The sequence below is a fragment of the Chinchilla lanigera genome, unplaced genomic scaffold, assembly GCF_000276665.1.
Source record: "Chinchilla lanigera isolate Chin_1 unplaced genomic scaffold, ChiLan1.0 scaffold00131, whole genome shotgun sequence".
Taxonomy (NCBI): domain Eukaryota; kingdom Metazoa; phylum Chordata; class Mammalia; order Rodentia; family Chinchillidae; genus Chinchilla; species Chinchilla lanigera.
Window position 1 is genome coordinate 2112771 of NW_004955532.1, and position 11733 is coordinate 2124503.

The 11733-nt window shown below is 56.4% G+C and overlaps 2 protein-coding genes across 2 annotated transcripts in view; both read right to left on the reverse strand.

Moving 5' to 3' along the window:
• Positions 1–245: 245 nt before the first annotated feature.
• Hyal1 (hyaluronoglucosaminidase 1) lies at positions 246–3323 on the reverse strand. Its single transcript, XM_005410257.2, has 4 exons — positions 3153–3323; positions 1666–2568; positions 1244–1333; positions 246–1081 (listed from the first exon to the last, which is right to left on the reverse strand). The coding sequence occupies exons 1-4, from the start codon at positions 3180–3182 to the stop codon at positions 764–766; spliced, it is 1341 nt and encodes a 446-aa protein (XP_005410314.1). The 5' UTR covers positions 3183–3323; the 3' UTR covers positions 246–763.
• A 4687-nt stretch (positions 3324–8010) lies between these two features.
• Positions 8011–11733, reverse strand: part of Hyal2 (hyaluronoglucosaminidase 2) — a gene marked incomplete in the record, with an annotated part of 4303 nt that continues 580 nt past the window's right edge. The window contains 3 exon segments of the mRNA XM_013507587.1: positions 8011–8780; positions 9426–9506; positions 9994–10954. Of these exon segments, the coding sequence (XP_013363041.1) occupies positions 8373–8780; positions 9426–9506; positions 9994–10920 (1416 nt within the window).

An 11733-nucleotide genomic window follows, 5' to 3' on the forward strand; every position in this document is an offset into this window, starting at 1 on the left:
GCTCCAGCGGGCCGGCCCCGCCTCCCCGCCCGCCCCAGTCCGCGCTGTGCTGCGGGGTCTGCGGCTCCTGCCTGCCCCCCACGTCCCTCCCCGACACGGCGGGGGCGGGGGGGGCTGGGAAACGGCCGCATCTCAGCGGGTGAGCACCTTTCAGGCCGACGTCTCTCGGGTGGAAGAGACAGTCGAAAGTTTCCTGTGTCCTCTGAGGCCCGAGCTCCAGAGGCTAAGCGCTCAGTACGCAGCTCTCTAAGTAAATCGTGACTACTTTATTGGCTGGACTGTGCGGGGCTCGTGGCTGTCAGCGGGTTCAGGGGTTACCACCAACACACAGTAGGTGCGCAGGGGCTCTGTCTCTGGAGCCGGACAGCTTTGGTTTGAATCTTAGTTTCTCTCTTTTCTTGCTGCGCGACCTTGCGCAAAAAGTGCACATCCTCTCCGTGGGTGCCTCAGTTACCGTGAGGAGTGAGTGAGCGCATGTAGCAAGCTTAGCACAGGCCTTCCTGCAGGTCAAAAACTGTCTGGAGAGGAACTGTCCACGACCCTGTCACACAGACATATGAACACGGTGACGGCTGCCCTGGTGCTGAGTCCTCGTGTGCTCTCCTGGTCTGTGAGTGCATTTGCGTGCAGGGCATGTGCCCACGGGGGTGACTGAGTGTCCTCCTGACTGTGATCGCGGTTTGGGTGCCCTGTCCGTGTTCGAGGAAGCATGGCCAGCCCCTAGGACACCCGATGCTCAGCGTGTGCAGACCAGCGTGGCCGGTCATTGCACGTCTGGCCGCTCACACGATGCTCCCCGCCAGCCAGGGTAGCAAGAACATCTGAACTTCATAGCCATCTGGGCCTGATCGTCACGCGAGAGGGCACCTTTCAGGGTCAGGGGCTTGCGGCCTGGCGGGAACCGGATGGCGAAGCTGGTGGGGTTGAGGAGGAGGAGAGCCTCCGGGTGGCCGGGGTGGCGGGTACAGCGGCCGTGGCCGGAGCACAGAGCTTGACTGCAGAGGAGAGCCCCGCTGGTCACATTCAGGGTGAAGGGCCCCAGTGTGGTATCCATGTAGTCCTTGATGGCCTGGCACGATTCCTGGGTGGGAAGGGGAGCGTCAGGGACACATGCTTGGGCCCACCTAGGGCACTGAGACACTGCCCTGCTGCCAGCCAGGACTTCAGAGGTGGAAGGGTGGCCCCAGGTTGCCTCAGTCAGCTTGATGGACCTGCATCCCCCACCCCCACCACCTGGGCTTACCTTGGAATTTGTGTCTTCTGAGCTCACCCAGAACACCACTCCTGCTGCCCCCTGAGCTGCGCTCTCCCCCAGGGTGTGCTCCAGCTCCTCCTGGAAAGGAGACGTTTCAGCTCTGTGGGGCCTCCTTCCTCCTCCTTCCACCACCATGGGATGGGGTGAATAATTTATACCCCCCACCTGAGCTTGCCCTGGTGGCCAGCGGCAAGCCCGCCCCCCTATAGCTGTACACGCCACACAGACCAGGACCAAATCTAAAAAGTGCTGAATGAGTTGTGCTTAGCGCACAACTTCGCATAAGGTACATGTTGAACAAATGTGAGAACGAACGGATGAAACTGCCCCAAGGCTCTGTGGTCTCACTTGTTGGACCTCATGCCTACCAAGGCCGGCAGTAGAGATGGGCGGGGTCACGGAAGACTCACCAGGGGCAGAAGGTGGTTTGTGGTGTCGTAGAAGATCTGGGTGTAGGGCAGCACCGGGAGACGGGGATCCCTGGAAGCCCTGGCCACACGGAATGCCTCAGCCACACGGTGTCGCACATACCTCTGTGTCTTCCCTGTGCCCGAGAGGGCCGCAGGTAGGTAGATGCTGGGGTAGAGGGCGCGGCTCTGGTTCCACAGCCACCCCAGCTGGTCATTCTCGGTAGGGATGCCTAATGGACACTGGCCTGTGTAGTTGGGACTTTCAAAGTTGTAGTTGTAGCAGTCGGGGAAGCCATAGAAGCCCCAGAGGCCACGAGGACGCAGCGCCTGTCCTAACTGGAGGGTGCCCGCCATCCAGGCCCGTGCAGCCTGCTGGAACTGCTCCTTGGCTACTGTCTTCACCTGACTTTCGGGCCAGTCAGGGTGTTGTGCCTGAACCAGCGCCTGTGAGCGCTGCCGGTAAATATCCTTGGTGTCCCAGTTGAAGGCCCAGCGTGGGCGCCACGCCTCCCAGTCAATGACCGCCAGCCCTGAGAAGTCAGGGGCAGGCACGGCAGCCTGGATGTCGCGGAATGAGCAGGCCAGGTGTTCCCCCAGGCTGGCATTCTGTGGCAGCCCACCAAACACGGGCTCCCCAGTGGCTGTGTAGTAGGGGTAGGTGCCCAGCTTTGAGCTGTAGAAAATGGTCATGTTAGGGCCGAGAAAGGTCTGCCCAGGGTTGGCGACCACATCAAAGACACTGACGTCCACGTCCACGCCGTAGTTCTCCAGGCACCGCTGGGTGTCTGCGTTCCAGACTGTGGCGAAGGGTTGGTTGCTCGGGGCCATGTCCAGCAAGGTCAGGAAGAGGGTACAAATTTGAAGCAGGTGGGCTGTGATGACACAGGGTGCGTCTGGGGAAACCTAGCCAGGGGAGGTACAGTTGAGGGCAGGCTCCGACCCCTGCTCAGTGCAGGTGGCCTGAGCCCTTTGCTCGTACATCTATCCCTGCTCTAGTTTTGTGTGTGCGTGTCGTTTTGAGACAGGGTCTCGCTATGCGGTTCAGGCTGGCCTTGAGCTCACTTTGTAGCCCAGGCTGGCCTCAACTCACAACAACCCTCTTGTCTCAACCTCCTGAGAGGTGGGATTACAGACATGCGCCACCAGACCCGGCTCCTGTCCTAGTTTTAAATATTGACCAGCAGGGCTCAAGTATGGCAGAGGCACAGGGCGGGGAGCACTGCCACCGGAGGGAACGTCTGAGTCTGAGTTGCCTCAGGGGCCAGGCCTCTACTGTTTCCTCCACAAGCTTTGTGCTCCCTAAGTTTACCCACCCCACTTTCCCAAGGGTCAGGGCCAGGGTATTTGCTCTGCTGGATGAGAGAGGCCTTTCCTGTCTCTTCCACTAGAAGTACTGGCAGCCACTGGAAGAAAGGATGTTTGGAGAACGAGAAGAGGTCAGCCCAGCCCTCCTGTACACGACAGTCTGCCCCCTTGTCCCTGCTGACCTCCGGACTGAAGGCCCACATCTTCCACATTCCCTGCCCCAGTGGGTAGGATCCTAGGCAGGTTTTAGCCAGATTCTGTCCCACGCGGTCCCTCAGCTGCTCCAGAAGCTCCCGGAGGAAGAGCTGCTGTTGAAAATTTTGAGCTTGTGTAGGTGGTCACACGACTCAGGCCAGGGCGGGCCTCCGTGGGGGTGGGGCTGGGGCTGGGGCTGGGCCAGCGGGGGCCCCTCCCACTGGCACAGCACTAAGGCAGGGCTTTGTGGCTGGCCTGGAGCTGGCAGTTGGCTCGGGTAGTGACAGGCAGCGGGACAGGCAGGTCTGTGGCTCTGAGGTCTGGGTGCCTGAGGATTATAGTCTCAGAAAATGTACTTTCTCCAGGCTAATAGAGGATGACATTGGCCTTCCCTAGGAACTCTTGCCTTTGTGAACCCCTTCCTCCTAAAATATTTTTTCTATTACCGGGGATTCAATCAGTGAGTGCTGAACTATATCCCCAGCCCTTCTTACTTATTTTGAAATAAGGTCTCACTGAGTCACTAAATTGCCCAGGCTAGGCTTGAACTTGTGGTCCTCCTGCCTCAACCTCCTGAGTAGTTGGGACTATAGATGTGTGCCATTGTATTGAGAGTATTTTAAAATATATTTTACAGCCAGGTATGGTGCTGCAGGTCTGACACTCTGGGAGGCTGAGGAAGGAGATTTGAATTGTCCACGCTGGGCAATTTAGCAACTTAGTGAGACCTGTCTCAAAAAATAAAAAGGGCTGGGAACATAGCTCAGTGTGATGGCCATGGGTCCAATCCTCAGGACTTAAAACATTGTTACAACTGTGCTGGGCGTGGCACACACGCCTGTAATCCCAGCATAGATTCAAAGCCAGCCTGGGCAATTTAATCACTTAGTGAGAACCTGTCTCAAAAATTTTAAATAAGCCAGGTGTAGCGGTCCATATGGGTAATCTCAGCACTTAAAAGGCTGAAGAAAGAGGATCACCGAGTGTTTGAGGCCAACCTGGGCTACATAGTGAATTCAAGGCCAGCCTGAACTATATAGTGAGACCCTCCATCTCAAAAACAAAAACAAAAACAAAATATGTGCCAGGGATGTAGTTCAATACACAGGATTCACTTCTTTATACAAAAAAAAAGAAAGAAAAGAAAAAAAGAAGAAAAGAACCCAATCTGGATTTATTATTATATATTAATTATCAATACTTTTGGTTTTTTTCTTCCAACTAAACAAAAATGAAAACAATTTTGTGGGCCCCTAGACGCACTGTGACCCCGGGCCCTGTCTGTGCTGATTGGCACAGTGTCTCCACGCTCCTTGCTGGAGAGACCCGTTTCTGAAAGGAGCTGTGTTCCTGGAGTCTGTATCACCACCCTTTGTATCTGTGCTGGGTCAGTGATTGTGTCTTTGTGACGCTCTAGCTGGTGACCATCTGGACCCCTGCTTGTACATTCAAGTGTGAGACTCAGTGCCTGGGTTTGTGCATGTGTGAGGTCTTGTGACTGTGTGACAGCTCCCATGTCTGTGTGATCACGGTACGAGTGAGTCTATCGGTGAGCACATACTTATTCATTAACTTGTGGTTTCACTTGTTCCCTGACTCAGAAGCTGGTTGTAGAGACCTGCTGAGTGCTTAAGCCCAGGCTTGCCTGCCAGAGTGGGGCAAGAACGCCCCACGTTCTTGCCCAGGGCGAAAGTGCTGCCTGGACCTGCAGTTATGTATCTAAGCTTAAGCTACTGAACCCTACCTAGGCTGCCGGAGCAGTGACACTATAGGACACATCACAGGTGTGGAAAAGAAACAGATGTTTGCGGAAGGCAACAGCTGAGCTGTGGTGGGTCAAACGTGAGGATCAGAGCTTTGCCCGTCGGGGCTGACAGTTATGTAGGGATCACACCCACGTGGGTCTGGATCACCTATGGGTGTGGGAAGTTACAAGAGTGGGAGCAGTAGCTCAGTTGTACACAGATCACATCTGAGTTGGGGAGACCTTAAGTGTGGGAAGTTGAACCAGGCATGGTGGCACATGCCTAGAACCCCAGCAGTCAGGAGGCTGAGGCAGGAGGACGACCACAAATTGTAGGCCAGACTGGGTTACATGAGGAGACCTTGTCTCAAAAAAAAAAAAAAAGTGTGGGAAGTCACAGGTGTGAAGAAAGACAGGTCACATTTCCTTCCTTACCCTTCCTCTGCCGAGCTCCATCTCATGGCTTTATTCTATGTATTTGTTTTTGGGGTTTTGTTGTTGTTGTTGTTTGTTTTTTGAAACAGGGTCTTACTCTACAGTTCAGGCTAACTGTGAACTCAGTATACATATAGCCCAGGCTGGCTTGGTAACCCTCAGCTATCCTTCTGCTGCAGCCTTCTGAGTGCTGGGATTACAGTGCTGCACCACCACACCTGGCTTTTTTTATTGTTGTTTTTTTTTGTCTTTTTGAGACAGGGTCTCACTATGCAGTTCAGGCTGGCCTTGAACTCACTTTGTAGCCGAGGCTGGTCTCGAACACTCAGGGATCCTCCTGCCTCAGCCTCCCAAGTGCTGGGATTACAGGCGTGTGCCGCAACGCCCGGCTCTCATGGCTTTTTTTGAGACCGGGTCTTGCTAGGTAGCCCAGGCTGGCCTCGAACTTTTAGTGATCCAGTGATCCTCCTGCCTCAGCCTCCTGAGTGCTAGGATTACAGGCGTGCACCACATCTGGCTTCTCTCCAGCCTGGCCTCTCTCATCACTGCCACAAGCAGCTGCAACCATATCACTGCACTCCACGTATGCCTCCTTCCTCACCATGTGAACTTCTATGACTGCTGGGGCGACCACTCAGCACCCCGCTCCACTTTCGCCATCACCACCCACAGGAAGGGATGTCTTCACAATCTCTGTTGGCCTGGATTTGAACATGTCTGTTCTTCCCGTGCTGCTTCCTTTTTTTTTTTTTTGAGACAGGGTCTTGCCATGCAGTTCGGGCTGAAGAACTCACTGTGTAGCCCAGGCTGGCCTTGAACTCTCAGCAATCCTCCTGCCTCAGCCTCCTGAGTGCTGAGATTACAGGTGAGCGCCACCACACCCAGCTGTGCTGCCTCCTTAACCGCTTCACCTCATCCCTGTGAATCTCAAGGGCACTCTCAACTCTGGCGTCTGACGAGGTCTTGGCATCATCTAGGGCACACCTCCTTCTATCAGTCCCAGGAGCACAGGGGTCTTCTTGCTGTGGTTTCGGGTCTCATCTCCAGCACCCAGCCCAGCCCTGGCCCAGGTGTGTGCTCTGTATTTACTGAAGGAGTGAGACAGTTGCTGCCATCAGGCACTCGCCCCCGGGCTGCCCCTGGGCTCTGCCACAGCTGATCCCAAGCCACACCCTAGCAGCCAGAACTCTCTGCTGCAGCTGCGTTCCGACTTCCTCCACCCTTTGATCGCGCTTTGTTCTCTGGCATCAAGCGGCCTCCTCCTTTTAGATCTCACTGTAGAAAGCAGTAGTGGACGCTCCCCCCACCAGTTGTTCAATGCTCAGCACTCTCCTCCCTGCCTCCCTCCCTCCCTTTCTTCCTTCCTGTCTCTGTTTCTTTCTGGCAGTGTTGGGGATTGAACCCAGGGTGCCTTCATGTTTACCTATACCGCCAGCCCTTTAAAAATGTTTATATTTTTTTGAGACAAGGTCTTGCCATGTAGTTCAGACTGGCCTTGAGCTCACTGTATAGCCCAGGCTGGCCTCAAACTTGCAGCAATCCTCCTGCCTCAGCCTCTTGACCGCTGAGATTACAGGTGTGGGCCACCATGTCTGACCAAAGAAAAAGCAACTTTTTTGAGATGGTCTCATCACACTGCTGAATTGTCCAGTCTGGGCTGAAACTTGCAATCCTCCTGCTTCAGCCTCCCAGAGTGCTGGGATTATAGGCCTGTGCCACGATGCCTGGCCTTTTTTTTTTGATGCTGGGGATTGAACCTAGGACTTTGTGCGCGCTAGGCACATGTCCTACCACTGAATCACACTCAGCCCTTCTGTGGCTTCTTAAATCTGTCTCCCCAGAATCAGTGAAACCTACTGAAGGCGGGGCGGTCTGGGTGAATCCTCACTGACACGGGTACCCCCATACGCTAGGGAAGCGCTGTAGCGCTACATCCCCAGCCCCAAAGCTGACCTGAGGGTGTCCCTGCTCTGGGGCTCAGGACGCCTCCCCTCAGCACCATTACTCATCTCCAAGTGTGACAAGGACTGAACCTCAGGCTACCCCAACCTCTTGCCAGCCTCCCTCCCTCCCAGACCCCAAAGGGCTGTGGCCCAGACGGGGAAAGGTGTGTGTGCCAGCGAGCCAGCACTAATGGGCCAGCGAGCAGGGGAGACGCCTTTGTCAGTGGGCAGAGCAGGGAAGACGATGCAGCCACTTCTTCGTGTTTTCCAGGTGAGGGGAGAGGCCTGCCAAGCTGGGAGGCAGGGACAAGGGCAGAAGCACAGCGAGCTCTGCCTCTCACAGGTGGGGCCCAACCCCACTTCCAGGTATAGAGCAAGAGAGGTCTTCAGTGTCTGGGAGCAGTGGCCCCTGCTCCGGCGGGACAGCTGTGGAGTGGGCAGCTTCGGCGCCCTCCTGCTGGTCAGAAGTTCCCAGCAGAGAGCCGGGCGTGGCGGCACACGCCTGTAATCCCAGTACTCGGGAGGCTGAGGCAGGAGGATCATTGCAAGTTTGAGACCAGCCTGGGCTACACAGTGAGCTTAAGGCCAGCCTAAACTGCAGAGTGAGACCCTGTCTCAAAAAGATAAAAAAAAAAAAAAAAAAAAAGAAGTTCCCAGCAGAAAGGGTTGCACAGAGATCAGCCTTAAGACCCTGGGATCTCTCTCACATGTCCTGGTTCAGAAGCAAAAGACCAAGCACTGAAACAGTTGTTTTATATTTAATTTACAAAAGAGACCCCAAAATAATAATAATAATAATAATAATAATAATAATAACAACAAACTATCCAGGGGCAAGGGAGTAGGGTCGGGCCCTCCCCAGCCCAGCTGTGTCCTCCTCCCTTCGGCAGGGAGAGAAAGGGCCTCTTGGGATTTCCCCTCCCCCTTAGAACGGGGGTGTGACAGCTGGCATGGATGTCCTGCTAGGCATCCCGGGGGCTCTGCCCCCTCCAGACTCCAGTTTGTCTTACCCCTACAGGCTCCTTGGTGTCCAGGAGAGCCTCTGCAGCAGAGGCCAGCGGGCTTGGCAGCCAGGTGGGAGACCACTACAAGGTCCGGGTAAGGGCTACGGCTCCCAGAGCCAGGAGGCTGGTGAGGGGGGACCCAGCCCAGCCCCCACTGGCACCTCCAGCAGCACGCCCGTGGTCCTGGCACTGCTCACCACCCCAGCCCAGGTAGCACTGGCAGCGAAAGTGTGTCCTCAGGTAGTTGAGGTCAGCCCGGCTGAGCTCTCCCTCAGGTCGCAGCTGGGGTTCGTCAGGTGCGCCGCCAGGCACGAGGCGGAAGCTGCTGGTGTTGAGGTGCAGGAAGGTACTGGAGGTGGGGTTGCGGCGCACACAGCGCCCGTGGCCATGGCACTGGGCCCAGCTGCAATACTGGGTGGCCCAGGACACATTGACTACGTAGGGGACCAGCAGATCGGTCAGGTAATTCTGCAGGTACTGGCAGGTCTCCTGAGAACAGAGGCCAGAGAACAGGTAAGTCAGCTGCTTCAGCCCACAGGCCCAGACAAACTGTCCACACTGCGCATGCTTGGTAAGCATTCTACCGCTCAGCTATACCCCCTGCCCAACTATGCCATTTTTATTTATTTTTGTTTTTGGAGACAGGGTCTTGCTCTGTAGTTCAGGGTGGCCCTAAAGTCACTACATAGCCCAGGCTGTCCTCTAATTACTGGCAGTCCTCCTGCCTTAGCTTCCTGAGTGCTGGGATTATAGGCACGCACCACCTCACCCAGTACTGTACTTTTTTTTTAACAGTACACATACCGCATGCGCGCATACACACGCACGTGCGCGCGCGCACACGTTCCTGAGCCCTCAGTCTGTTCCTGCTGAGCAGATAGGGGCAGACTGGAGCCCTGCTGGGCAAGCAGGGAAGGGTGGAACCTGACAGCTGCTAAGGGCAGCATTTCCTGTTTCCTGGGAGAGGCCAGGCGTGTCCTCCTCTATTGTGATCAGGGACACCTTGGGCGGGGCCGGAGAAAGAAGCCGGACTAGGCTTACACACCTAAGGAGCCTCAGTGTGGGAGCACAGGTCCCAATGCGCCCCCTGCCCTTGCAGACTCAGTTCCGGCAGGCAGGGTGGGTCTCACTTACCATACTTGAGGTGTCGCCCCAGAGGATGACACCAGCTGCGCCGAGGGCTGCACTCTCACCGATGGTAGAAACGAGGTCCATCTGTGTGGGAAGGGGACTGTCACTGGAAGACTGGGACCACAGGGTGAAAGAGGAAAGGGTGGACAGGCTTGTTCTGACCTGCTGCCCCCTGCAGCACTCCCTATACGCCTCCAGGCGGAGGCCCTGCCTGTCTTGCTTTCTCCTTAAATGAGCCCATTTCTAACCTACACTGGGCCTCAATCTCCAAACCCAGGGCACACATAAGCCAGTGGCATATCGATCTACCAGGAGGGACTCCAAAGTCACAAGGCCTGGGCCCACGTCTCTGTACTGTTCCGGATATACTAGAGCTTTGGGCAAACTTCCTGGCATCTCTGTGCCTCACCTGTATCTACAAAGTGGGGATACTGACGTCACCCTTTCCCAAGATCAGAAGGAGGATAACTTGAAGAGAGATGGAGTAGCCGGTGAACTCCACGGACGTGGACAACCCAAATATGCAGTGTTCCCCAGGAAGGAGGAAGGCAGGACCCTGGGAGGCACATACCTCACTCAGCCCCGTGAGCCTGCTGGTATGGGTGTAGGTGGGCCGTGTGAAGACATAGACTGGGAGCGCATGGTTGGCATGATGGCTCTGAGCCACACGGAGGGCCTCCTGAACACGGAAGCTGACGAAGTTGCGGCCATGAGCAGAGGAAGCCAGTGTCTCATCTAGGTAGACAGACGGAAAGAGGGCCGTGCTCTCGGCCCACAGCCAGGCCAGCTGATCGTTGCGAGCCACCTCGACGTCAGGGCAGCGGCCTGTGTAGCTCTCCCAGTTCTGTACGTAATCATGATTGTAGCAGTCAGGAAAGAGGTAGAAGCCCCAGAGGTGCTGAGGCCTGACCGACTTGACGTAGTGTAGCGTCTTCAACATGAACTGCCGCGCAGCAAACTCGAATTCATATTGTGCCTGCTTGACTATCCGGTCTTTCGGCCAGTCAGGGTGACGACTGGCCACCAGCTGGCGGGACCGCTGGCGATACACATCTTTGTCCTGCCAGTTGCGCACCCACACAGGGCGCCAGTGCTCCCAGTCGATGACTGCCAGCCCCGCGGGCTCCCGAGCGCGGATGTAGTGCTCCACAGGCCTCTTCAGCATCCCCAGGTGCTCCTGGAGGCTGCCGTTCTGCGGCACACCGCCATGCACAGGCATCCCAGCTGCACTGAAGTGCGGATACAGGCCTAGGCGGTCGTAGTAGAAAATGGTGATGCTCTGGTTCACAAACCCTTCATTGGGCGAGGCCTCCACATCAAAAGCCTTCAGGTCCAGCGGCACCTTGTGGCGTGGGCCACAGTCCTGTGTGGGTACATCCCAGGCTACCACAAAGGGCCGGCCTGTGAAGATGGGTGGCACTGTGGGCTTCAGCTCCATGGCCCACGCCACTGCCAGCACCAGGGCCAGGGTGACGGTGGGGCCTAGGCCTGCCGGCATGCTGGGAACTGCAGGAAACCCAGCGGCTCAGGAACTGAAAGCAGGGTAGGAGAAAACAAGTCAGTTTAGAGAATCCTGTGGGTGCCCTCCTTCAGCCCCTCTATGTTCTCACAGCCCAGGTGCGAGGGGCACTGTGCTCAAGCCTGCTCAGTTCCCGCACAGCTCTAACAGGTTTGCAAGACCCCAGGTCACTGAAAGGCGGGCAAGACAACCTGGGGACAGCCGGGAGTGGTGGCGCATGCCTGTAATCCCAGCACTCGGGGGCTGAGGCAGGAGGATCGTTCCGAGTTCGAGACCAGCCTAGGCTACAAAGTGAGCTCAAGGCCAGCCTGAACTGCATAGCGAGACCCTGTCTCAAAGAGCAAAAAAAAAAAAAAGACAACATGGGGACTCACTACCAGGAGTACAGAGTTCCTTCTTGGAGCAGGCAGCCTGTGGCTGGGCAAGAACTGGTTAGGTCTGAGACCCTTCCGAGAACTGATGAACCAGGCTACGGACCTGCTACGAGAGCCACCCATACGCCTGCTGACCCTCCAGTACACGGTTTCCGAGAGGTCCACAGTGCGAGCCCCACCCTGTACCCCGCGAGGAGCCCCTGATCTCAAGTAGCAAGCGCACTTGGATAAAGCAGGCACAACTCATACTGCGCGGCTGGAAGGACGGCCGCAGAGCTGCTCCCCGTGCAACACTGCCCGGGCTCAGTGTGGCGCGCGACGCTGTCCCGGAGTTAGAGACCGCCAGAGGGGACGGAGGGCAGCCGACCTCCCACGGCGCAGCCGGCGAGCCGCCCGCCTTCGCCGCCTCGGCCAGCCG

Bases quoted from the DNA above. Each gene is read 5' to 3' on its own strand.
- Hyal1 (XM_005410257.2), bottom strand. From the start codon at position 3,182: ATGTGGAAGATGTGGGCCTTCAGTCCGGAG. The intron at 2,569-3,152 runs GTCAGCAGGGAC...TCCCCTGGCTAG, and splicing joins TGTGGGCCTTCAGTCCGGAG to GTTTCCCCAGACGCACCCTG. The intron at 1,082-1,243 runs GTAAGCCCAGGT...CTTCCCACCCAG, and splicing joins CAGAAGACACAAATTCCAAG to GAATCGTGCCAGGCCATCAA.